Here is a 24,785-nt window from a genome sequence, read left to right on the forward strand (position 1 = left end):
AAGCAAAAAAACGGTCACCCATCTAAGTACTGACCCCGCCCGACGTTGCTTTAACTTCGGTCAAAAATCACGTTTGTTGTATGGGAGCCCCACTTAAATCTTTATTTTATTCTGTTTTTAATATTTGTTGTTATAGCGGCAACAGAAATACATCATCTGTGAAAATTTCAACTGTCTAGCTATCACGGTTCGTGAGATACAGCCTGATGACAGACGGACGGACGGACGGACGGACGGACAGCGGAGTCTTAGTAATAGGGTCCCGTTTTTACCCCTTGGGTACCGAACCCTAAAAATTGTCTGTGTGAGGAAACTGACGATCTAAGCTCTCTATGTCCATTTATAATTTTATATGAATTCAGACATATTCAATTCACCTAGTAACTTAGTTTCTGTGATATTTTAGCTTGTGCGAAAAAGCCGCTACCGACAATGCTGAAACGAAGTTTTACCATAGAGAATGGCTTTATAGTGGATAAAACCGAAAAGCGGTCCGATGCACAATGTGCTTTGCTTTTGCGGCGTCGTCGGTCATGCAGCGGTTAGGCTTCCACAGCCGGAGTAAAAACAGTAGGTAACTGAAACTTAAATCTATGTTAAATGTTGTCCCTTTTTAATAAACATAAATTTCAAAACGACAGATGGGTCTTTAATATTCTATTATCAACGGTATTTTATATTTTACAGATATGTATTAACGATATAAATTATTCCATGTGTAGTACATGAAAACGAAAAAACACCTCATTTTACGGCAGAATGATAGATTCTCCACCGGTCAAAAAACTTGAATCATGAGGGTCGCGATGATTTCAGGATGCGAGGATTAAACAGACGTGACCAACTGGCCACCGAGTGAAACAACATTTTACACCACACCAACCTGGGGAAAAACTAACTGTAAAATTTTACAAATCAAAACCAAATGAACGTTATTAAACATTTATCAGTCAAAATTAATAATTGCTTAGATGTTCACACTTATAGTAAGCCTTATTAAGCTCACTATGGGCCCGGGGCTTGGTTGATTTAAGTAATAATGTCTAATCGGATAAATCTTTATTGAACAACAACATAAGTATAAAGTAACAATAAAATAACCTAAATTAAATACAAAACTAAAACTACTACTTAAAAAAGGAAAACTAAAAATCTATATTTAAAGAGGGCCCCTGGGGCATCATAGTACTAAAGATACTGGCAGCATTTCCTCGCTGAATTGCAACGCTTAATATCTAATTATATTTTCTCAAACATGCAATGAAATGTCGGCGCTCCGGGCATTATATCAGGCTTCGAAGTATCACGTTTAGGGCGGAGCAACTTCAGAGAACTGTAATGGAATTTCATACGAAATTTAAGGCCTAGGCCGGGAAGTAATTTTTTTTTAAATTCTAATGTAAACATGGGGTCTGTGTCCATGAACAGGCTAAACAGCCGAATTAATTTTTTTTAAATATTTTTAGTCAATGAATGGTTATCGGACCAAAATATCCGTGTTAACGCCTGTTATACACGAACGTACTGATATTAAGAATACGAATCTGTATGATTCAATGTGCTGATGAATAAATTTAAAATGTTGTCTATACGTAAGTCACCAGAGACAATAGACAATATTTAAACCCTCTGCATTTATTTTATTTATAGAAATTGAGATTCTTATTACCAGATTGTGTATAATGGCCCTAATAAGGTCTATTCGAACACTACACACGCGAAATACGGACGACTTCCGTAAAAAAAAACAATTATGGCGGGATTGGAAGGAAAATTAAAAAACTTTTGTTGTGAAGTTGGATTTTTATTATAAAGATTATAAATTTGTTTTTTTTTAGTGGTGTATTTTTTTATTTCATTGCATGTTTGAGAAAAGCACTATACCTGCCTAGCCGTGAAAAGGTCTTGCCGGCTTCGTATCACTATCCGGCCTCCCTACGGTCGGCCGGCTATACCTACTCACCCGGCAAGCCCTTCTTTCCCGGCGTCTGCAGTAATGTACTATTATTATTACCAATATTTAACATAAAAGACCTGTTCATCTGGTAAGATCATTTTTGGGGCGTAACGTTCAGTCAGAAAAACTATTAGCTTAGCACTGACAGTTGATTGTACATACCTACTGCCATACTTTTACTACGACATGTAGGACTGTAGGTAGGTCACCGTTATTGTGGAGTTAGGTACAACGTAGAAAGCTTGTATGGCGCCACTAAAACAAGATTCACCCGCAAATGGTTCTTTTCGTCACACTGGCTTATTTAATAAATCCATAGAGCACTTTAGCTAATATATTTTACAGTACATATGGGGCTACTTTTCCGCACTAGTGCGTAAAATAGCACTTTTCGTGCGTATGTCGAAACTTTAAAGTGCCATATATCTAATACCTTTAAACGAGCAATTCTTGTTTATTTATTTATATATATATTTCGGGGATCTCGGAAACGGCTCTAACGATTTCGATGAAATTTGCTATGCGGGGGTTTTCGGGGGCGAAAAATCGGGTCTTATCTCTGGGAAAACGCGCATTTTCGAGTTTTTATATGTTTTCCGAGCTAAGCTCGGTCACCCAGATACTGTACTGTACTGTAAAACGTTGTTCGATATACGTGCGTATAGGTAATTCGCAACTTGTGTCGATTTAAAACACTCCCTTCGGTCGTGTTTTAATTTATCGCCACTCGTTTCGAATTTCCTCTTTTTCGCACTTGTATCGAAAATAACTATTGTATAAGTACCTACTTCGGAAATTCGGCTTAACTTTTCGAGCGTATTTGCAACACATTTGGCATTTGTTGAAATGAATCGCTTACTGCAGTACTTATCTCTTTCCATTAGTGAAGTTTTAGGTGCCGTACAACTTCAAATTAATTTCTTAGTATACAGAGTGTCAGACTCAGACGTTTCTGCTGCCGACTGAGCAATTGAGTATGAGTAGGTAAGTAATTTTAAATGTCAAACTTCTATGAAATTAATTATACCCATTTACATCACTGCATAGTATAACAAAGTGCTTCCCGCTGTCTGTCTGTCTGTCTGTCTGTATGCTTAGATCTTTAAAACTACGCAACGGATTCTGATGAATCTGATTTTTAATAGATAGAGTGATTCAAGAGGAAGGTTTATGTATAATTTGTTAACCCGTGCGAAGCCGGGGCGGGTCGCTAGTTTTTTATAAACCTTTTTTCGGTTAATAAGTTGAATGTATTGCACTTGGTTCTTATTGTTTTATTGCAACGTAATATTTTTTTCTATTGCAAATACACAATTTCGATAGGTAAATGATAAGCAAATCGTAAATACTAAAAATCGACTTTCATCTAAACTTGATTCATTTATTAATCTGTTCGAGGCTAAAGGTCTCTGCCCACTACACCGTATCATACCATGACCGTGCTATGAACGTGTCAGGCAAAAAAAATATCTTTGTATTAAAAAGTATGAGACTATGCCCACTAGCCCGTTCCGTCACCGACCATACCCGTAGCGTGCCATGCACGGACTGTCAAAAATTGTCGGCGAGGATATTTTGCCGGTGCCGAAACGCTCCGTGCATGGCACGCAACGTTGCCAGAACGGTACGTGCAGGTGGCGAAACGGTGAGCATACGGGTTATAACCGCGTATGGCGACCGTTCTAAGCCCGTTATAAACGCGTTGCCATATTTTTTGCTCGCTCTTGCCAGTCTACTAATACATGTAACGATAACGCCGGGTATGAACGCTGATGCTATGGGGATTATAGGCGGATGCTACGGGGATGATACACGGATACTACGGTCACTAAACTCGTTACGCACGGATATGAAACGATGTGGACACGGTGTAGTGGGCATAGTAGTCCGTGTCGCGTTACATTCCGTGCTTGATACGTTCATAGCACGGTCATGGTATGATACGGTGTAGTGGGCAGAGACCTTAAATGATCAAATATTTCAATATTGTAATACCTACATAAGTTTTGCACAAGAGAATTCATAATTATTAAAATCTATCATCAACGTCGGGGTACTGTAGATATAGGTAATGCCTTTGTTACCTTGCTCTCTACCTACTAAATTACGAGTATTACTAGTTTAAGCTACGAACATGAATGATTGGAATCTATAATGCCTTTGGAGAAATTGGTAGAGAAATGTTATTACGGATAAAAATACACAGACACGTATATATGTATAAGTACTTCGTAACGTAAGACACTTTTTTATTCTTAGTAATACGACTAATAATACCTATAGCATTTAAAGGGTTGAAATGTGACTTAATACCGTTGTAGTAAAAATTCGGGAATAAGCGTCAAATTAACGACTTCCGACAGACTAATAATATAAGTAGCAGTAAAAGCCAACTGAGATACGCTTTATAAGTAGATAATGAATTAATGATGTAGATCGGTGTTAAAACATACCTCTCATATCAAAGTAGGTCATCCAGTTAATTCTGGTTTTTGAAACAATGTGTTAAAACAATGACCTTTGCCATTTAAATACGTCAAAAGTTCAAAGGATTGGTTGCTAACGGCAGATTCAATTTTTTTGTTCTAGTCCAGCTCTGCTAAAAATAGAAATCCACAAAAAGGTGTAAAAAGTTTTAATATCATTTAGTAGAGTAATAGAGTGAAAGCTTTCTACAATAGCTTTTCAAATGTATGTAAAATACTGAATGTAAGTACTTATTTATTTTGATACTTATCCGTTTTTAGGGTTCCGTAGCCAAATGGCAAAAAACGGAACCCTTATAGATTCGTCATGTCTGTCTGTCTGTCTGTCTGTCCGTCTGTCTGTCCGTCCGTATGTCACAGCCACTTTTCTCCGAAACTATAAGAACTATACTGTTGAAACTTGGTAAGTAGATGTATTCTGTGAACCGCATTAAGATTTTCACACAAAAATAGAAAAAAAACAATAAATTTTTGGGGTTCCCCATACTTCGAACTGAAACTCAAAAATTTATTTTTCATCAAACCCATACGTGTGGGGTATCTATGGATAGGTCTTCAAAAATTATATTGAGGTTTCTAATATCATTTTTTTCTAAACTGAATAGTTTGCGCGATAGACACTTCCAAAGTGGTAAAATGTGTGTCCCCCCCCCTGTAACTTCTAAAATAAGAGAATGATAAAACTAAAAAAAATATATGATGTACATTACCATGTAAACTTCCACCGAAAATTGGTTTGAACGAGATCTAGTAAGTAGTTTTTTTTTATACGTCATAAATCGCCTAAATACGGAACCCTTCATGGGCGAGTCCGACTCGCACTTGACCGCTTTTTATTTTATGTAGTAATAACCCAAAGTAAAAAAATAATGTTATCTAAAGCTTTCAATGCATAATATTTAAACAATATTTATCTATTTAAGTAGATTTCACTCAAGTTATTTTTAGATTTAATATTTCATCGGGATACCCTAAAATTTTGTGACTATTATATCTATTAGATTTACATACATACATAAATATATCACAATCCACCCATATCTTAGGAACAAAATATCCGTCTTTATCACAAATACCGAAATGCTCACGGGATTTGATCTAACAATTACTAGTTTTATATGCAGGGTTAACTATTAACACCAACTAGGTTAAAGTAGTCTGAAGATCAGCTTTTTTTTAGGAAAACGTTGTATCTTAAATACTAAATAATTCAATGCCTTGAATAACGTCCAGGGACCTATTTAAACAGGTTATGCTTTTCTCATTGAATAATTAGTATAAAAATGTTAAAGGTTACCGTTAACGAATTTAAAAATATACGATGGATCGTGACAACATTTCGCAGAATTAATTTCAATTTGCAGCGAACGGTTGTTGAAGCGTTGGCGTGAATTTATTATTTGGTAAATTACCATTCGACAAAGTATCTCTTTAGTGGCACAATGAAAAAGGGTTAACTATATTTTATGAGTTGCCTTTAGGGATTTGGTGAAATAATTAATCGTGTGTTTAAGATAAAAAGTTTTCACTGAGGCCTTAAGGAAAACTAGTTTTAACTAGTGAAAACGCGTTTTCATTGAGGCGATACGGGAAATTAGTTTTAAATAGGGAAATCACCTTTTCATAATCCACAATGCATCATATACCTACTCGTATTGGTATAGTTCTGTTTTATTTAGGAATGATTAGGTCACTTACCTGTTTTGACTAGCTTGAATGTGACTTGCTGTTGGTTTTTGAGCTGCTCGTTGTGTGCGGGGTGCGTCAGCTCCCGCAGAGCCATGTCTATGGACTGCTGCTGCATTACTGTGCGAGGCTGCATCGGTTCAGACTCGGTCTTAGCAGTCTTAGCACGACTCAGCCTTCGAAAGAAACTAACTTTCTTCGGTTTTGTATTTGAACCTGTCAATCAAAAAACTGCAATGAAATTTCGAAAAATCTCAATATAACCAGCCTGACTACGCTATACATGAATTCAACCATAAAAATACGACAAAAAACTCACATAAAACATGATAAACAACCAAAATGAAGATGACTTGATCGTAGTGAAGCTTTAGCCGTTATTATTGCGAAATAACATGCGCTATGGATGTGATCGGTTAGTCAGTCGCCAGGCATTCCAAACCACTCTCGTTCAAAACCTTCAAAAGACGATCGTTGAGGCGATGGTGAAGGCGTAGAGGTTCTGAAGGAAAACGGCGAAGGACTAGGCGCGGAGTTGGGGCGCGGAGGGAGAAGGCTAAGTGAAGACGTGGAGGGGGAGGGAAAGTGCACCGCTGACACATCAGAACGGCGATCCGGCTCTGGAGTTGTGACGCGGATCTTGGCAGTGAATTGTGGCGAGTTCGCGACTTCAAACAGGGCATCGAAATCGCGGTCGAATATGTTCTTCCGCGAGAAAGCGGGAGTCGGCAGCGGGGCGGGAAGCTCGAACTCATCAGGAGCCGGGGTTCTAACAATTTTTCCGAATTCGTTGTCCTCATGACGGCCGAGTTTTTTGAGCAATTTGCTCGCTTTGGTGCGCTCGCGCAGCTTAGCCGGCCGCTCGATAGAGGGCGTCGGCGAGGCCGGCGCGCGGTCCGCAGGCTCCGGGGGCGCCGTTTTGGGGAGGGACGCGGCGCGGGGGGGCCGGGGGCTGGGGGCCAAGGGAGGGTCCGCGCGGGACGGCGCGGGCAGCGGCGGTCCGAAGAGGACGTCAAGCGTGGGGCGCTGCCGGGGCCTGGGCAGCGAGTGTGTGCCGTAAGATTGGATAACTACTTCGTCCGCAGGATATATTACGTACATCCCTGGTGAGACCGCATTGCGCCGGCCTCTCGCGCCCTCCGAAGAGGTTCACGCGCGTATCAATCTACCACTTTTCTTAATCTAACAGTCTCAACGTTGTTTTTTCTCGCTCTTAATAGAGGTTTGATTTCACATAGGACGATAACCGTGGAATGTTTTAAACGTATTTTATAGATATTTGTTATGAAATAGAGGAGAGAAGGAATGTTTAATGGGAGGGTAACTGAGCCATAGGTTCTTTGATCTAGGAATCGTCTTCGGGCCACTTCTGCTTCAAGTCCGTACAAGGCATCTTCATCCTAAGTAGAAACAAAACAAGAAATAAATAAAAAGATAACATAAACAGTACAAGAAAACATTGCTAAATTTATACAATTTCATAGTAATAATATACATGTAAATAATGTTATAATTATAAATAATTTCATAGTGGGTAAATAACTAGAACCGTGATTTAAAACATCCTTTGTCGTTTTGCAGTAGATTACCAAACCCAACTTCCTTCGTGACCTAGGCTACTTATTACCTATGTTTCTTCTTAGAACCCTTTAATAATAAAACTAGCCTGCTTTCACTCTTTTCATCCGCTCAAATCCTTTGTAAGACTACAACGTTAATTTGAATAGGTACGCTTACAGCTCGTAAGCACTAGCATTTGTTTTCTACATGAACAGATAAATACTGCGTTATTAAAGTTTACAATAAGAAAATAACACATAAAAATTAATAAAACTTATTTGTATTCAATATGACGTTATACGTACTAAATAATGTTTGATTTAATAAAATTTGTGCTTCCATACATAAAAATAATGTTTTTTTTTATTTGGACACGGGGTATGAATCTTTCCTTAGACTTAAAATCTTTTTTTATATATACTTAGTAAGTAAGTAAATTATTACTAGATTACGGAATTTTCATTTTGGAATTCAATTACTTAATTACATGCGTTCGGTTTTTATTGCTAAGTAGGTATATTTTATGAATTTTGTTTGATTTTTATTCAAAATAAGTTATAGTTCCCAACGGGTTCATTAAATACATTTCTGTATTTGAGTTTTAAAACAGTGATCACAAAGTTTCTAGAACTAGAAACTGGCTCCATTGTCAGACGATATCTATTATATAAACATTGTTTTGTCATCTAACTTATATACACAGTCTTAGTTCAATGAGAATAGGTACAATGCAAATTTTGATATTGTATATGGTACATGAAAATATATAGCCACATTGTTTTATACTATTGCTGTTAAATCGAACACAAATCTAAGTAAATAAGAAGTACGCACTTATTTAGATATAATGAATATCTTTCCCGCACATGAAAATTTTTTGATTCTATTAGATTTTGTAATTAACCTATTTATCTGTTTTGTGTGTGGAAATAAATGGTTTCTTATTCTTAATGATGATATTTTTAAACACGTCACCAAGCTATTGTCGGCGAGTCTTTTAAAGTAAATTACTTTTGTAAAATATTGTGGTAATCTGCTGATTTAGATAAAATCTTAAAAGTTTGTAGCCGGTATTCCCTGGCTCGAGACAATCGGGTCAAGTATCACACAATAGCTGAATGAGGCGCCTCCAGCCTCGGCTTCTCAAAGCGGGCTACACGACTCGGCGTTTTTTAACAAGCGGCATTATTCTTATATAATCTTGTTTTTGATTACGCATAGTTAAGCATAGTACAGAAATACCGAAGCATATATGTATATCAATCTCAGGTTAAATAAAATTTTAAACTGTCTAGGGGCACGGTGCCCCCGCCAAGTCGAGCAAAAGGAGGCAAAGCCGTACCTACCCTTTTCTCGAAGTCATTCACGGGATTTTTCGACCCCCTCGTTACCTATGGATGAAGCTATAAGCCTGAATTTTCAGTGATAAATACGGCATCATGTAATATCAGGCAGGGTATGTATATACCTTAAAAAATCTTAAACTTGTATTTTGTCTTATTATTCTTAATTTTGGAATGAGTCAAAGATTCTTAAGTTTGTCACTTATCACAGTTATCGCCAGATCATCAATAATCTACAGATGCCGTGACATTCCGATTGTAGTACATAGCTGGTACGGACCTCTTGATCACGTCATACGGGTTGGTTCTATTCGACGGCACTCAAACCAAGTGGAATTCACGGTTTGATTGCATTAAACCCTTTTCAATCAGAGGTTTAGACGTATTAATAATGTCACAATGTTTGGATAGATACCTATTCTATATCATACATACATAGAAAGGATTAAAACGCGTGTGGTAATTTCTGCTGTAGGAAGAACAGACAAATCGATTTATCATCCTGTAGGTTTTTGAATCTTTACTAATATTTAAAATTTAATAACGACATTAAAATTTAATAATGTTTGACAGTGTCAAGCATTCTGCTGTATTCTCCGCAATGCATGAGCAACATATCGAAAATGGTTATATTGAACTCGTTGGAACCATATATCGGCAAAATACAGCAAGCATGAAATTGCATGTTCTTGGCCCTAAATTTTGGCATTGAAAAGGGAGTCAAGTAGGGCGACCCTCTGTCTCCGAAATTGTTCACCTCATGCCTACAACACATTTTCGGAAAGCTAGCGACGAAGTGGGAAACAATGGGCATTGATACGTCAACGGCAAAAGGTTGACTAACCTTTTTTTTTTTTTTTGTTGACGGAGTGGGAATGCATTTACGCACGGTGTGTGGGACTCGCCGCTCCTTGTCCCTCTCTTGGCGAGAGGGGGGGAGAATTTGGCCCTACCCACTAAACCCACTCCGGCGTTTCATCCTCTTTGCCGTTCGTGAGGGCGCACTGGGATCGATATCATTCCACCACGGCGCCCTCCGGCAGCCCCGGCTTATCGCCAGGGCACCCTCACAATGCAGGGGGGGGATCAGAAACGCTTGATCCCCACCCCTACGACGTGTGTGGGGCCGTGCAATGCAGGTTCGGTACCCGCCGGCCCCACTAGGGCTCGAGGCGAGCATATGCCCTTCGCCTTCGACCCTGCCGCCTGCGTCGGAGAGGAAGCGCGTCAGCAGCCGCTTCTCGCTCCCTTTTCGCCTCCTCCTTCTGCGACATAACCTCTTCGCAGAAGGAGGCCACCGCTTCCCATTTCCTCTCGCTACCCAGCATCGCCGCTATTATGCTGTGTAGCGAGAGGTCCGCCACCCCCGTCGCTGCCCTGAGGGAAGCTCTTTCCACGGCCCAGCGATTACACTCCTCCAGAGTGTGCTGAGCCGTGTCATCCGCTGCGCCACATTCGTGGCACTGAGGCCCCGGCTCCCTCTGTATTTTGTGCAGGTAGTATCCAAAACAGCCGTGTCCGGACACCACCTGCGTCACCCTATATGTCTGGGCCCCCTTGCCCCGATCCACCCACTCGTCCATTATCGGGAGAATAGCCCCTATGGTTCGGGTTCCATAGTGGCTATCCTCCAAGGCCTCCCTCCATCTAAAAGGTTGACTAACCTGCGTTTTGCCGACGACATAGTTTTGTTCTCCCACACTGCATCCCATCTAGAACAAATGCTACAAGATCTTAGCACGGCAAGTCTTGAAGTCGGACTCGTAATGAACATGGCCAAAACCCAGTCAATGACCAACGGCGCGAAACGTACGGTCACTGTTGATGGGCAGGATATCCAATATGTTGATGAATACATCTATTTGGGCCAGATAGCATCCTTCGATAACAGGCAGTCAAAGTCAAAGTAAAGAAATCGATCGACGCATCGAAAACGCCTGGAAGAGCTTCTGGTCCATGAAGGCGTTAATGAAGGGCAACCTTCCACTTGGAACAAGAAACAAACCGTGATGAGTGGCTGAAGAAAGGGGAGGCATTTGCCCAGCAGTGGGACACGAAATAGGCTATATAAAAAAAATATAACGACATCTAAAAAAAGCATCCCATCGGCATCTAAATCGTGAAAGTTTAAATCAGTGACATCTAAAAAGGCTTATATTTTTAGTGTTTTCTAAAATACTGCATACTTTACTATTTAAAGAAATACTTTTATGATAACATTATATTTCAAGTATATTTTATTATAATTGTATTTGATAAGTATATGAATACTGGATTTGTTTGAGTAATTTTCTAAAACAATATAATATTTCCGAAAATCTCAAAATAACGATTCCATTGTCTCACTTGCAAACCGTAATTGGTAACTAGGTAAAATAACAATTAACACAAATTGCATAGAAACGTGACGTCAATCTCTGACAACGACCCTTGACACCAGAATTCCGAGAAGGTTTCAGCTACCCACTTCAAACTGTTTGATTAAAGTCAAGGAATCCGTGACACCATCTCAAACCATTAAGAGGCTAAGCCTACATTTCCATAGCCTAATTGATTTTAATTGTTTGGTATCGGCGGCTAGAGGGATATCCAAAATTATTGAAATCCTGCAGTTAATTAAATTTTCAATTGGTAATCAATAGAATAAATGTTGACTTTACTGTTATTACGTGATTACGGCAAAGTTAATTATATTCATTGCTACTGTAATCAAGACAAAAGCAAAAGTATGCTAGCTATCTACAATATTTAATTCAATATATTTAAATAGATTGTAGCCACTTAGTCAAAATTGTTGATAGTATCTTCCCACTACCCTCTCTATACCCTTTGAGTCACAGCAGCCCTAGTAGCACGGTCGCATTTTTATCATTTATCACCATGCCTGTCACGTTCTAACAAGTATATAAGTGCGAAAGTGACGGGCATAGTGATAGTGGATAAAAATGGAACCGTGCTGAGCCCGCAGGCCTTTCGGCATATGTCTATTTACTAAAAAGCAACATGACAAATTACCACATAAATAATTATTTTCTTATTAACTTTTGGTGCTAAACATTGCTTCAATTTTTTTTTTAACTAATTCATTTGAAAAGTGGGACTCATAATCCGACCAATCAACGCAATCATTACTTATTATAGACGCATTCACACCAAGTGACGCATTAATCCCGGTTGACTTTAAATAGCCAAGACAAGCCAATCGACGCGAATTTTACGAATATTTATTTTAAAATTAATCGGCTTTTTTATATTGAGTAAAATAAAATGATCGATTTATACCTCTGAGCATTTGCTCAAAAATAAAGGCTTTCACGGCTTCAAAAAATCGGCTCAGTAAAAGACGATTAAAATTTATCAACTTAATACAGCGATATAGAACAATCCGTAGGATAACATTTTTGCACAATGAAAGAAAATATTATCGTGATTAAATTATTGTCTACCCTATTAAAAGGAAGAGACTAAACAGCGTAGTTTCGAGTCCTTTTGAATGGTAATTTTCATAAATTTTGTTAAATGAAAATTACCATTTTCTGTAGTAGTTGAGTGAATATGTGTTCAATAGTAAGTTAAATAACAGTGTTTACTCTTAATCCTGGCTGTACAACTAGCAATTTATATTAGAGATAAATTCTAGGTATAAATAAACTTAATATTTGTTGTTAAGAATAATCATAAAATATAAACTTATTTGTCTATGGAATCAATTCAAATCCTTTGTAGATACGATTTAAGGGCAAGAAAACATGGTTTTCTTTTTCAGTAAACCCACAAAGGATCTGAATAATATCAATCATCCGGATGGACATTGGCACTTTGCTAATAGAGTTCCTTTTTCGCCACTGCTACAAAAATAAAACGATAAGTTTATCAGATTTTTATTTCGTTAAACGATTTCATTGAGCCGCGAAAGAATGAAGTGGATTTCAACATAAATATCGGATTCTACTTTATTAGGTTTCCAATCTCGAAATAGGAGCAAATAACAGATTCTGTTTATTTTAAAAGGTGGACGAAACTTTGCCGACTGCATTGATTCAGTATAATTATTTTGGCTTCGCGCACGTGTCGCGTTGGCTTCCCGACCTGGGTCTATATTTAAATGTAAATAACTCAGACATCACGTTTTTCATTTATTTTTAACCTGTCATAAAAATTAAAAATAACCTGTTGGATTTATGGTGATATACGTAGCTGTTACCTTGTGGCCTATATGTATTTCAAAAGAAAGTAAATACATCTGTGGGATGAATGGTAGCTAATACGGCAATTTTAGGTTGCCGTAATTCAAAGAGTTTAATTTTCATAAACAAACAATAAGAATAGATATCGATCGTTAGAGATGGCGAGACGAGCGAGACGCTTTTGGCTCGTAAATAATAAATATAGAATTAGACGAGTGTTCATAAATCGATGTAAACCATAAGTTATAATCAGAGATCGGACAAATTTGCGACATTGCTCGCAATAATGTGGACATGACTCCAAAATTGATTAAATAATTAATCATTTAATTAATTTCTTACCTGAGGTTTAATTTTGATTCCTAATCAATAAAAAACACAAAGATTTCTTATAATGTAAATTTATTAAAGAAATTAATCAGTATGTTTTCCAAATTTTCTGTAGGTACTAATTTTTTTATATCAATCATATATTTAAGTGCTATTTATTGACGAGGGAACAAAATTAAATCTCAAGTAAAAAATTAATTAAAATAATTAAATGATTAATTATTTAATCAATTTCGGAGTCTTGTCCACATTATTGCGAGCAATGTCGCAAATTTGTCCGATCTCTGGTTATAATCATTTATTTACAAGTGTTAATTAGAACAAATTAAATTTTTAGACCATTATTTTAATTTAATAGGTTTAAAAGCTTGTGATGTTTAAAGTATAGACATAGACATAATGGAGATATAATGGAAAACATGTATGGTTTCCGGGATAATGGTCATATTTTATTCCATCCCTAATTTTCCGCCACGTTAATGAGGAACCGAGGTGGGCAAGGCATTGTCGAGGCACTCGACCTCCTTATGCCGTCTACGAGCCCTCTAGAAGCGCGGGTCACTCAGGCCATGTTACATAGACGAAGTTATAATGTGTACACATTCTGCAACATATTAAAATAGGCCGAAATAATTGTTAAACTTTCGTAATAAGTATCTTAGCAAAATAATGTGCTGTACTTAATTTTTAATCGGGCAATATTATAAACATACCTATGTGTGTATAACTTTGTTTGTACGATATAATACGAAATAACGTAATTACTCGCCAGGCCTTGGCTACTATGGACGGGATTGAAATATGTAGCTCCAAATAATGAAATAAAAAACCGGCCAAGTGCGAGTCGGACTCGCGCACGGAGGGTTCCGCACCATCAACAAAAAATAGAACAAAACAAGCAAAAAAAAAAGAAAGCAAAAAACCGGTCACCCATCCAAGTACTGACCCCGCCCGACGTTGCTTAACTTCGGTCAAAAATGTTTGTTGTATGGGAGCCCCACTTAAATCTTTATTTTATTCTGTTTTTAGTATTTGTTGTTATAGCGGCAACAGAAATACATCATCTGTGAAAATTTCAACTGTCTAGCTATCACGGTTCGTGAGATACAGCCTGGTGACAGACGGACGGACGGACGGACGGACAGCGGAGTCTTAGTAATTGGGTCCCGTTTTTACCCTTTGGGTACGGAAAATGATCTTTCAGAAAACTTCCTAATTAGACACAATATTGAAATTAAAAACTCTTGATACTTACCAATTTCTATCCATTTTATTGTACCTTTGTAGTAACTACCTTCGTCTGCATGGAATACCGACGATGATTGATAAAAAATATCCTACGTACTTCGCCGGGCCTCAAACTATTTCCATACCAAATTTTACGTAAATCAGTTCAGCGGTAACAGATATACAAACAGACTGACGGATTTGTTGTCGCATTTATAATGTTACGAGTAGTAGGATCGATCTAGTTAAGAACATTTTGTCAGCTCACGTACGGTATCTAAGATAACGGCTAAGATAATAAAGACGTCCCTCCGTTATTTATGTTTATTACGTACGATGTAATGTTACCATGATGTAATAATATCATTTGAAGGTAAAATATGTTTCATACCCGTCTGTATTTTTATCTTGTGCAATTAAAAATTTCGATATCATTATCATTATATAAAATTAGCAAATTGCCCCGGATTTGCACGGGTTAACAAATCATACATAAACCTTCCTCTTGAATCACTCTATCTATTAAAAAAACCGAATCAAAATCCGTTGCGTAGTTTTAAAGATCTAAGCATACATACAGACAGACAGACAGCGGGATGCGACTTTGTTTTATACTATGTAGTGATAGTGATGTATTAAAGTACAAACTATTTTTTTTACAACAAATGAAAACTCAAAAAAAAAAAGGGAAACCGTTATACCTACCAAAAATATCATGTAAACAAACACAATATTCTATTAACTTCTGCAAACAGTGCAAACACGTAGGTACCTTACTATCTCGTGCTAATTGTGTCAGGAACTACTATTGTTCTCGACATCGTTGGGATATGGCTAAATTAGATTCCGTGAGCAGAAAAATGAATGCCTCGGGCTTCCATTGTCGGCATTTTCAATATACTAGTTACGTGAGTGCAGTCAAATTATCGGGACCCGTATTCGACATTGTTCTTACAGCTTTATCAGCTTGCTTTATGTATGCATTTTAGTCTATTCTGCAATAATTTTCTATTATCAAACCCCCTTTATCAATGTTGCAGTTCACTGGAAATAAGAATTAAGATTTCGCCTTCAGAACATAACTTCTTCAACTTCACTATCATTAAGTCATAGGGCCCGATTCGGATTTTGTAATAGACATCTATTAGATATCTTTTAGACATCGCCAAGATACGATAACGATATGTTTAAGATCAACCCTGTCAAATTTGACATTTCCGCGATTCTGGAGATACTCTTGAACGATTTCCACAAGATATTACTTAGAGATCGAATTCAAATTTAATAGATACGTATCTAACATGATCTATCGTAAAAGTGACATTGGTTGCCCGAATTGCGCTGCAAAAGAGAACTAGTTGAAATCTAAACTATAACGTATCTAGAATGGATCTAGTACGTGTCGTCTCTTATGAATATCTTGAAGTTCGAATACGGCAGATAGTTCCAATATGACTGCGCGTTTAGTAGATATGTAATTCAAAATTTAGGCATTCATTTCAGTATAAAACACAACGGATTGCACTCCGGGAGTGCTGGCAGAAGTGAAAACTCAATCACTATTACAAAATGTCTGCAGCACTATGTATAATTGAGGTTAACGCCATCTAGCGTTATTTAGTCGCATTACTTGAAACCACTAAGCACATCACTGTTAGTACTCGAGTTATATTAATACCAGTTAGAGCGAAACTCACTAGATGGCATTTAAATCAATAAAGAAAAACTCAATGACATTGAAGTAACAGTATTTCGATCATCCGTCCGTCTTACGTCTTACGGTCACGTGACACCTCTCGCGAGGTTAAAAATTTTTCCCCATCACAAAAAGTGCACAGCGCCGCTAAAGAAGTTTTCACTTCAAAAAATATACAGTGTGTGGCCTATAACGCGGGCGAAAAATTAAAACGTAGATTCTACTCCTCAAACAATAAAACTTTTGTTCAACAACTTTTTGAAATTATGTAGTCTTAAAATTGTCCCTTTTTCAAACAAACTAAATAATATTTTCAATGTACCTTAAATTCCGTCTAATTGACATTGCCCGTCAGTCTTGTCACCGTACAGGCATAATCAATTTCGTAATACATTGCGTGTTCGATTAAATTGTAAAGTGTTTTAAAATACAAACCACAAGTTATTTTTAAAAGTCGCTAAACAAACATTGTCTAGTTTGAGGAGTAGAATCTACGTTTTAATTTTTCGCCCGCATTATAGGCCACACACTGTATTAGGTGAACGTGTGGTCAAGATAGGTTTTTTTAGAATTAGATTGTTTTGTATTTTTGAACTCTTTTTACGTAGGTTATCAATGTTAAGATTTAATATTCGAAACCTATTCAAATTCCATTTTCATTAGGTGGGTGATTCTTAAATTGTGTCCAGAAATATTTTTTTTCACAATTTTTTTTATTTTTCACATATTGTTACATATATCAAAAGAATATACAAAAAGCAATTTTTTGATGCATATGGTCAAGCTTAATACCCTCAGGGTAGGTAAATAAATTTAGTACATAAACACGGTTGTGACAAAGCGTCCCTCAGTCGTGACATTTCGGCATTTTGGCGGCCAATTCCACTATTTTGATTTATATAATTATTTTAACATAGCCTAAGTTACTACCATGACTACGACAAACCTAATGACAGCTTATACATTGAAATATGTCAAACTATAAATGCTGTAGAGCGTGACAAAGAAGTGGATACACATCATACATACATACAAGCGAAAAACATTTTTCTGCTTTGGTAAAGGAGCAATAATAGCAAATGATCTATAGCTAATAAAATACCATTTCTAAAGAGTATATATGCCTCTAAATTAATCAAACGTATTAAGAATTTCACGACCACGTGTCTAGATGTCACAAACGTGGACTCAAAAGTCCGTGGCGGTGACAGATTTTTGAGGCCACGGTCGTGACAATTTGGAACATGTTCGGTATTACATAAAAATTACCTTCTACTTTGCAAATGTTAAATAACTAGCTTAATCTTCAATGTATGACGTATATCTTATGTTACAAACAATAACGTGAAACTGCTACTTATTTTTAAATTTCAAACACGGCGGTGAAGCGTTATTTTTTACAAATTAACACAAATAAATAATTTTCGTTTGCATTTGCAAATCTGACAACAACACAGTGTTGCTGTTCTTAAAAAAGTTAAAATAGGCTGCCAGTAGTAAAGATAATTTTCTACCGAGTACCGCATGTTTACATATCCACGCGCGGCGGTGACACGAAAACTGAGCACAAAATGTATGTTGTTTAAAATTGTATAAAGTAATGACTTTACAACATGTACAACATGGTTTAAAAATTGTATGGATATATAATGATATGAATTTTTTTTATATGTTTTTAATACCTTTAGGACAATACATTTAGGTTGACCTAAAACTAGAGGTAAATTGCTACGTATATTGATATCGAGTTTACTTATTTTCTTAAAAATATATGCTATTCTTACGTGTTACACAAAAAAGACATAAGAATATGAATTACCCAGGTATGAATGAGACTATACAGTGTGTAAGTCCAATACGGGCAATAAACTAAACCAGATATAGAATTTACACGTCTAATCAGTAATTAAGAAGTTTTTTAAAGTTACACTTAATTATGACCCCGTAATTATTTTTTTTCCGATGTACCGAGCAGCAATGTACTGCAAACATTAAGAAACATAAGATGACATGACATTACGAGATACGAGCTTTTTATTGTAACTGCCAACAAGCGTTCACAGTTACTTTAAAAAGCTCGTATCCCGTAACTTGTGTAGTGTATTACATTGCGGGCCGAATTATTTTGTATGGTTAAAAAATTCATTGTATTTCGAAGTAAAATCTATCTCAATATACTTCTTAGGTCCTGTGCTAACCACCGTTTAAATTTTCGCCCGTATTGGATTTACACACTGTATATAACTCGTATTTTATAGACGGATTAGCGAAATCAAATACTGGGCACAAATCAATACTTACGTTATGATCAAAATCTCAGCCTAATAGTTGTAATTCATTCATCCCCATGTTTGTAATTAGAACTGAAATTTATAGGATCATGATTTTTTATTGAAGGATTATTTACGTTTATGTACTTAGCGGTAAATACACACATTGAAATGTCAGTGGGACTAGTGGGAGTGACCATTTTGCATAAATTGTTAATGACCACCAATGTTTTCATTACGTTTCACCCATGAGAATACCGAGTCATTAGATGGAATTAAATACATTCGATTCAGACACCTTGGGCGGCAAAAAGTACCGCACCGTAAAATGGGGTCGCCGGGTGCTTAATACATCACGCTGACAATTGACACCAAACTCTGACAATTTTAATGACATTTCCGGGTCGATAAGTAAGCTCGGTACGTAGCAGCAATGTACGCCGAATTTTCATTGATCTTAATAATAAAATTGTCACAGTAATGAAACAGGGACTTGGAATGGCCTAAAGTCTTAAGGCCACTTGCGCCATCCAGGGTTAGCCACTAACTCTGGGTTAACCGGTTAAACCCGGAGTTGCCAGTGCAATTTAACCCTATGCTCACGGTTAACCCTGGATTGGTGCAAATGGTCCTCATGTATTTGCCACATCAAGTCATGTGAATCCTAGTCCTATTTTATGTTGGTTACAGACAAGCATGTGCATACTTGTCTGTAGACAAACATCGATAAATTTTCTCTCGTAAAATTATAATTTGGTTTCATCTCTTTGATTGTCATCTCACGGGTGTTTAATAATAAACGGAGTTCTTTTAATCCAAAAAATATTTTATTTCTATCAAACAACCCTCACGTGTGTTGCCATCGCTTAATGGATTTTTGCTACATATGCTATGAGTTTTCTAAGTACCTACATAATTTAAATTTCCGCGCGTTATGTTATGTAATGCCTTGTTAAGCCCGAGAATATAATGTGGAAAATTCGCTTCAGCTGAAGGTTTATGTGGTCGAAGTTTTAATTACCTTATGAATCTTCGAACAAGACACGATCTTACCTGTAAGTCTAAGTACCTACTCGTTCTATAGGTATTAATTATGAAATTATAATTTGTCTTATATGTATTATTTGTCTAACTGTGTGCACGCGTGTGTACATTTTTGTATATAGGCAGGCTCTTTTAGTGTAATAGCATACATATAAATAGGCATATTTTTAGGGTTCCGTACCAGAAAGGTACAAAAGGAACCCTGATGGTTCGACTCTGTCCGTCCGTCTGTCTGTTTGTCTCTCACATTGCTAAATATCTCGAGAACTACTGAAGCTATCGATTTGAAATAGTTATGAATAATGCTAAGCTGTTTATCTGTCTGTCACATAAGTCACATTGCTAAATTTCTCGAGAACTACTGAAGCTATCGATTTGAAATTCGACTATCGACCCAAACACATTGGAAGTGTAATCTTTTTTTTATTAATTATGGAAATTGCCCAATATAAAGAGGGGGTGACATTTCAAAGTGTAGTTATAGTAGTTACTAGTAGTTTTATAAAAAAAGCTTTTACAGTACCTACATATGGGGCTACTTTTCCGCACTAGTGCGTAAAATAGCACTTTTCGTGCGTATGTCGAAACTTTAAAGTGCCATATGTATTGTAAAACGTTGTTCGATACACGTGCGTATAGATAATTCGCAACTTGTGTCGATTTAAAACACTCCCTTCGGTCGTGTTTTAATTTATCGCCACTCGTTTCGATATTCCTCTTTTTCGCACTTGTATCGAAAATAACTATTTCTGACCCGCTAGATTGCAGTCATTTCCCTCATATATGTTACATAAAACACTTTATCCATTTGTGTAGAATATTATTTATGTCATTAGAAGCAGTGAGTGCATTTCCTGGAAGTAATTTCCCGCAGAACGATCGTTTCCGACGTGAGATGCGCAGTAGATTAATGCTTTTTAATATACTAATATTAAAGTCGCTCATCGAATACGAGCCATTATAAAATGGACTGACCGATAACTTATAGTTGTTAGGGGTCTAGAGGTCACCTTACCTTGGTATTATCGATAAATTAACTCAACCATACCGCGAAACCAATGGGAACATATTTTCAGGATGCCTTCCTGTTTGCACAGTTCATATCCTGTGATGTCTTCAATTTGTTTATTTCCAGGTAAATTCTTCTTCAGAACTCAAATTCGAATTGTTATAATTGACTTGTAAATATTATGCTGATTTAGCGTTTTCCAAAAAAAGTGCACATTTCATTCATGTCTTCAAAATATTGACTTCTTGGGCTCATTTTACTCAGAATCATTTGTACATTCACGCCTCATACATAAAAAAATGTGTCCAAAAATTTCCTTTCCTGATCGTCACATTCTTGTATGAAATTTTTTTTTATTTGTATGAACGTGACGCACTGGAAAAAAAATTTTTCATACAAAATTTTGGGACACATTTTTTAATGTATGAGGCGTGAATGTACAAATGATTCTGAGTAAAATGAGCCCAAGAAGTCAATATTTTGAAGACATGAATGAAATGTACACTTTTTTTGGAAAACGCTCGACTACATTGAGAAATACATTAAATCATTGAAAGTAATAGGTATTATGTAATGCCGGCCATGTAATAACTATTTTTTGCACTCAAGAAAATTGATAAGCTTGTGACATCCCACACCATGGAATTCATTTAAATAAATTTCTCTGAATCGATTTCCTTTCAAAGTAAATTGTTTCGTAAATTCTAAATATTTGTTTATAAAGATAGGTAGATAACTACTTATAGTTAACGCTTGATATACGATTTCTTTGTTTCGTTTTTATAGCAAAAATACGTACTAATAATATATGATTAACTTTTGTGTCAAAATAAAGTTAATCTAATTGACTACAATATTTCAAAGCATAAATAAAGTGTTTATTTATTTATTTATTTTATTTATTAAAAAAAATACTTACCTATGTCTAGGTATACAAAAGTTTCGCCAAACTGTAGACAGTTTGTTGGCGAATAGTGCCATCGGTGAAACGCGCGGTGAACGGCGGTGTAGGTGTTGGTTTATGCCTGTGTGTTTGGTAAGTAAATGTGCCTATATTTATTTATACTGAAAGTTGCCAAAATACCTCTAAAAGGTTTTATTTTTCAAGGTATACCTTTTAATTATAAAGGGGCAGCAAGCAGGGTCGGCCGGCCATTACTCTCAATTTGTTTATCTCCGCAGTTTGTTTGCTTTTCTTGTGTGACGAATTCGAGCAGGAAGAGCCATCTGTCATCGCCTTATTTATTTATACAAGGGAAGCTTTTACTTAAAATATTATATTATTTATATATTTTTTACATTATTATATTGTTATATTTTAAACCCGCGTAGTATTTAAATAAGTATGAAACCAAGAAAACATCACAAAACAAAAAGAAACGAATAACTTGCATTTACACACTCTCTCATATTAAATGGGGCAATTTTTAGCAATACGAGTATGACAAAATGAGACAAGATTCATTGCCCGTTATTGTAAATTTTGTCGTATTTTTTTCAGGCCTTTTCCTAGAAAACTCGACTAAAATAGACTAAAATATGTGCATACAAGGTAGGTACTTATATTTCTGTTAGAAAGAAGAAAAAGAAAATAGCGTTTAAAATTACCAATTTGATTGAAGTGGGTAATCTAAAGCTAGGAAGCGAGCAAGTTAAATGAGACGTTGATAAATCTTACAGTTTTATCCGGCTAAGTGTTGCGAGGCAACTGCTAGTCCATCTTGTCGTATGGGGGAGTAGGAACTCCGCTGTTGCGCTGCTTCTTGATTTTACGCCAAGTAAACTTTTATTTACTACTTTACTGGAGAAAAGGTGGAAATAATGTTTTGACTTCACATTTAGGAATGATTAAAAAACAGAATACAGAACCTCATTTATAAATATACCTAATTTTCAATAACACACACATTTAAATTTTTACGTTAAATAGTCAATGACGCGTGTGCAAAGGCGATTTTTTCCCGAAAGGTATTGAAGGCTTCTAAACTCATTAAGGGCCCCTTGCACCATCCCACTAACCCGGGGTTAAGCGGTTAAATCATTAACCCAGTGTCAAATTGTACTGGTAACCATGGTAACTACAGGTTTAACCGGTTAACCCCGGGATAGTGGAATGGTGCAAGTGGCACTAAGACGTTTGGGTAACAGTTTAGCTTTATGGTGGTTAAGGCGTTAGGGATAGAAATTGCGACGTCCCGAGGGTTTATAATTTAGTTTCCCTTGCATTTCCCATCGTAACATTAAAATTTTTATTGCTGTCATAAAATAAAAATAAAATTCCGGTTATCTGCGTTTCTAAACATTTTATAGACACTAAATTTCTTACTTTACCTCATCCATCGATTTACCTACTTAAATAATTTGTTATCATACTACTTGTTACATGTAGATGTATTCAGACAAAGAGTAATATGCCATTTACAAAACTATCAATTATGTTAGTAACATAAAATTAATATGTCAGGTAGATAGAAAACTTTTATTCGCTTGTCGTAAAACCTCGAATTGTTACGAGGTAGAATAATAATTATGTTTGTATAAAATAACTGGGTCAACTAGAATATTCCAGCCATATAATTAACGGCTCTGAATATTCTATCGAGTAATTATTTTCTACGTCCATTATATTTGGTCGTTAGACGTAAAATAGTATTTGTTTTTGAAAAAGTATGAGGTCTCTAGCGACTTACATATTGATTGTCACTGTACGAAATGAGTCTTAAATTAAAATCTTCGACCGTATCTACAATGGATATAACAAGTCATAGGCAAAAAAATGCTCGCACAATTTTCGAAGGCTATGTTATCGGTACTCTCATTTCATCAAACAAACGCTGGTCGATAGCAAATTCGTGAGTAGAACTGTCACTATCCAAAGAAACTAACGAACGAACAGTCTGCCATCACTCTTTCTATTTACCTACCTTTTATGTTAGCTTTGACGGTTTTCCAATTTTTTACCTATATGTACGACTGTCAGTTTTCGGAATAGGGAATTCTATATATGTGAATTCTTGGGCATAAAGACGCGGAAATACAGATACTAATGTCGAGCACGTGAGCGCGGGGTTATTACGAATGAAGGAATTCCCAGTGAGCCCGCCTAATGAAAATTTATATGACGGTCAGTTAATGCCGGTACTCGCGGACTATAACTAGCAGAGCTATATTGTTCATAGCTATCTTTGTGTATTGTAGGTATATTAAAATGACCATTGAGTATTTCACAGTTTTGTCTTTATAGTTCACAGTAATTGTCTTTCCAATACCATTTCTACACAGAATAAAGAGTACCTGTTGGATTTCTGTTTTTTTTTTCTTGTCCTTGATTGTTATTATTTGTGAGAAAAATAAAACTGAAATCCAACAGGTAACAGAATTTCTAACCTGACCGATATTATTAGTGCACTTGGCCGCTTAACAAAACTATGTCAACAACGCACATACAACCCGCAGTCTATTTTGGATACTCATTATCAGACTGTGCCAGATGATTGCGACTACATCGCGAAATACTTGCGGTTCATCGGTCCCATGTTAATGTGTATTGTCTGTATCTGTATCTAATTTACATATTTGCATTTGCATAATTAAAATACTACATATATGTTGTCAAAACAAACATGCCTCCAGTGTAAATAACTCGCAGAGAGAGTACTTATTCATTAGGCATAATAATATTATGTTTTCTCAAGCTAAAAAACTACTGTTACTGACAAAATATACTTTCCAGACTACATTTGAAACACTTTCACAAAAATTATTATAATACTTATTAGAGTCTGTGCGGAAAGAGGAGAGTCGTGGAATGAATTCTTTTCTTCTTCTTCTTCTCGAACAGACTCTATAATGTATATGTACAGTAATATTTTAATTTTGCTTTATTTTAATCATTTTGTTCCAGTTTCCTGTTTTCTTTCTATTTTATATTCATCAAATTTCGTCCTCTGTCTGTCCCTTGTCGGCCGCCATGCTCTGTTAGTTATCGTT

The 24,785-nt window shown here is 36.3% G+C and overlaps 1 protein-coding gene and 1 long non-coding RNA gene across 9 annotated transcripts in view; one reads left to right on the forward strand and one right to left on the reverse strand.

Annotated features, from left to right (window-relative positions):
• The window catches only part of LOC134650180 (uncharacterized), a 207,586-nt gene that overhangs the window by 157,807 nt on the left and 24,994 nt on the right, over positions 1-24,785 (reverse strand). For 7 of the 8 annotated variants that reach the window (XM_063505080.1, XM_063505082.1, XM_063505081.1 and 4 more), the window contains exons 2-3: positions 6,588-7,529; positions 6,142-6,345 (exon numbers count right to left, since the gene is read on the reverse strand). In XM_063505080.1, the coding sequence (XP_063361150.1) occupies positions 6,142-6,345; positions 6,588-7,230 (847 nt within the window). In that variant the 5' untranslated portion in view covers positions 7,231-7,529. The remainder of the gene's footprint in view (positions 1-6,141; positions 6,346-6,587; positions 7,530-24,785) is intronic. The other variant, XM_063505087.1, reaches the window with a different exon arrangement.
• LOC134650363 (uncharacterized) overlaps positions 1-24,785 on the forward strand; it is a 282,213-nt gene that overhangs the window by 130,232 nt on the left and 127,196 nt on the right. The window lies entirely within an intron of this gene.

The sequence above is a fragment of the Cydia amplana genome, chromosome 8 (genome assembly GCF_948474715.1).
Source record: "Cydia amplana chromosome 8, ilCydAmpl1.1, whole genome shotgun sequence".
Taxonomy (NCBI): Eukaryota; Metazoa; Arthropoda; class Insecta; order Lepidoptera; family Tortricidae; genus Cydia; species Cydia amplana.